At 41.8% G+C, this 3232-nt stretch overlaps 1 protein-coding gene across 1 annotated transcript; it reads left to right on the top strand.

Moving 5' to 3' along the window:
* Positions 1508–3021, top strand: LOC107645582. Its single transcript, XM_016349635.1, has 3 exons — positions 1508–1777; positions 2079–2667; positions 2879–3021. The coding sequence occupies exons 1-3, from the start codon at positions 1508–1510 to the stop codon at positions 3019–3021; spliced, it is 1002 nt and encodes a 333-aa protein (XP_016205121.1).

Below are 3232 nucleotides of genomic sequence, written 5' to 3'. Positions count from 1 at the left end.
ACCAACCAGTCCATCCCATATCAAATCACCCATCAACAGCACAAGTGAAGGCCCTTCCAATGCATCATCCAAGTCCCAACCTGCATCTGCTTCTACCCCCCTGTTGAAGGAGATACCACAACCAAAACCAGCACATAAACCCACACCTAAGCCCAGGCCAGCAACTAAGGAGAAACCTCAGCCTACACCTAAGCCCAAACCTGCACCTAAGGAGACACCTAAGCCCATACTCAAACCAGGGTCTAAGCCCAAGTCCACATCCAAACCAGCACCTAAACCCAATCCCACATCAAATACAATTAAGTCCAGACCCAAGTCTGGGCCCAAACCCACTCCAACACCCAAATCAGCATTCAATCCCAATCCAACACCCAAATCAGCCCATAAATCTAAATCCACTTCATCCAAATCAATTCATACTGCAACAAGATCCTCTGCTAGACTAAAAGGAAGAGTAGTGGGACAAAAACAAGATACTGGCAGCAAAAAAACCTATGTAAGCCTCGATGACAGCAATGGCAGTGACAGTGACTCACATGATTCGTACAAATCTGCAGAAGACAGCCTATACAAGCCTGGAGCACAAGACAGTTCTACTGAATCAGATATTGAAGGTGGTCTCTCAACAGCTAGGTTGAGGGAATTTAAGTTAAAGCATGCTCCAGGTGCTGCCTGGAAGAAGGGCAATGAGAAAATAGTAGAGGAAGATGACGGTCTGGTTGTGGAGAACTCTGATGAAGAAGTAGATTGGGTGCAAGTACTGGGTAACAGAGAAAACAATAAAAAATCTTATGATGCATATGATCCGATTCACGATGATTCTGGTGAAAACGACTCTTGGAAGTCTGAAGAATTGAAAACCCCCCTAAACTCAGATGAGGAGTGGAGTGATGATGATGATGCTGATGATGTGCACCCAATCTTCTCCGAGGGTGGCCGATTCGGTGAACTAAAGCTACAAGTTGGAATGAAGTTCAGTAACAAGAATGAATTTATGGATGCTGTGAGAGAATTCACCATTCAAGAAGGTAGGGGGATTAAATTTAGAAGGAATGAGAGCTACAGAGTCAGAGCTATTTGCAAGTGGACAATGGGAGAAGATGAGGATATGGTTAGATGTTCATGGGTTGCTTATGCATCCAGGGATTCTGATGAGACATGCTGGCAAATAAAAATATTTAAGAATGAACACATATGTCCTAGGATGAGCAAAAACAGGGCAGCCAACAGGAGATGACTTGCTGGCAAGTTGGTAAAGAAATTGAGGAGGTATCCGAGCTTAAAGCACAGTGAGGCTAAATCATATTTCAGGAGAAGGTGTGACCTGGACCGAAACAAATCATCACTAACCAGCGCTTTAATGGAAGCAAGAAATATTGTTTACGGTGATGCAGCTGCCTAGTACGGTTTGGTTAGAGATTATGCAGAAACTCTACTTAAGAGTAATCCTGGTTCAACAGTAAATATTGGTACATATCTACAAGGGGATGATCCTATATTTGAAAAAATGTATGTATGCCTGGATGGATGTAAGAAGGGTTTTAAGGCTGGCTGCTGCCCACTGATCGGACTCGACGGAGCCTTCTTGAAGACTCAGTTTGGGGGACAAATACTCTCAGCAGTGGCTCACGACGCCAACAACCATATATATCCAATTGCGTGGGCAATTGTTGATGTTGAGAATAAAGAGAATTGGAGGTGGTTTTTGGACATGCTACTTGATGACTTGGGTGACTACATGGCTAACAAATGGGCTTTTATGTCAGACATGCAAAAGGTAAATGAGTAAATGTATTTGGGGAATCAATTCACACTTGTTGTGAGGACTGTGATTAGTAAGATTTTATTTGCATAATCAATTCATACTTGCTGTGAGGACTGTGATTAGTAAGATTTATTTGCATTTGCATAATCATTTCGTACTTGCTGTAATGGACTGTGATTAGTAAATGTATTCGTTGCGAGGGCCTGTTTGAAGTCACTTAATGTATTTTGGGGGGTCTGTTTGAGGTCACTTAAAATATTTTGGGGGTCTGTTTGAGGCACAATAATTGAATTTTCATGTGTTGCTGGTCCAGGGTTTGGCTTCAGCAGTAAAGGAGCTTATGCCCAATGTACACCATCGATGTGTCTGGCATCTATGGAAGAATTTTAACAAACAATGGAAAGAGCAGGAGTACAGAGGACTATTATGGGAGTGTGCTAGGGAAACAACTCGCCATGGTTTTGATCAGAAGATGGATAGGTTAAAGAGACTCAACGAGGGAGCTTGGGCATATTTGGATAAGTGGCCTAAAGAAGCATGGACTAGGGCATATTTCCGACACGATCAAAAAATTGATAACATTTGTAACAATGCCTGCGAGGTTTTTAACTCGAGGATCAAGGAATACAGAGCTAAGCCTATAATCACCTTGTTAGAGGAGGTTCGGATGTTTGCGATGCGGTCCATTGCAAAAAACAAGGTCAAGTTATCCCACCATGTTGGTAAGCTCCCACCAATCCAACATAGTAGATTGCAGAAAATTCGGAAAGAATCTCAAAAATGGACACCGATCTGGAGTGGAGACGAAGAGTATCAAAGATTTGAGATCCACGGTTGGCCTACCAACATGGCTGTTGACTTGGGAAAGAGCATATGCACCTGTAGATTTTGGCAAATAACAGGTACTGAGGTAGCCAATAATTGCTTAAACATAGTTTAGATTAGATAGTGAGTGGTTTGTATTCATTTAATTAAACATAGTTTAGATTAGATAGTGACTGGTTTGTATTCATTTAAGTGTTCTTATTTGTTTCACTATGTTTTATGTCTCTGGTGATTAGTCTCTATTTAAATAGATTGTTGGATACTGTTTCATAACATCTGTCCTTGTAGGCATGCCGTGTGTCCATGCATGTGCAGCCATCTCCAAGATAAATCGAAATGCTGAGGATTTTTGTCATCATTGGCTGACCATGGAAGCTTATAGAGATACCTACAAGCACTCTCTCAATCCAATACCAGGACAAGATCTTTAGGAGAGAAGTGAACAAAATAGGCCTTATGCACCTAAAATGAAGCGAAAGCCAGGGCCAATAACCCAAAAAAGACAGAAGGATGCTGATGAAGAATCATCTAGTGTTAAGAAGTCAAAAACTGAAACCAAGTTGAAGAGGAAATACAAAGAATTCACATGTACTTACTGTGGTACGAGAGGGCAAACAAAGAGGAGTTGCGCTCATAGGAAAG

Source organism: Arachis ipaensis, chromosome B01 (assembly GCF_000816755.2).
Source record: "Arachis ipaensis cultivar K30076 chromosome B01, Araip1.1, whole genome shotgun sequence".
Taxonomy (NCBI): Eukaryota; Viridiplantae; Streptophyta; class Magnoliopsida; order Fabales; family Fabaceae; genus Arachis; species Arachis ipaensis.
This window is presented reverse-complemented; position numbering and strand designations above follow the sequence as displayed.

Bases quoted from the DNA above. Each gene is read 5' to 3' on its own strand.
- LOC107645582 (XM_016349635.1), top strand. From the start codon at position 1,508: ATGTATGTATGCCTGGATGGATGTAAGAAGGGTTTTAAGGCTGGCTGC. The intron at 1,778-2,078 runs GTAAATGAGTAA...TTGCTGGTCCAG, and splicing joins TTATGTCAGACATGCAAAAG to GGTTTGGCTTCAGCAGTAAA. The intron at 2,668-2,878 runs GTACTGAGGTAG...CTGTCCTTGTAG, and splicing joins TAGATTTTGGCAAATAACAG to GCATGCCGTGTGTCCATGCA.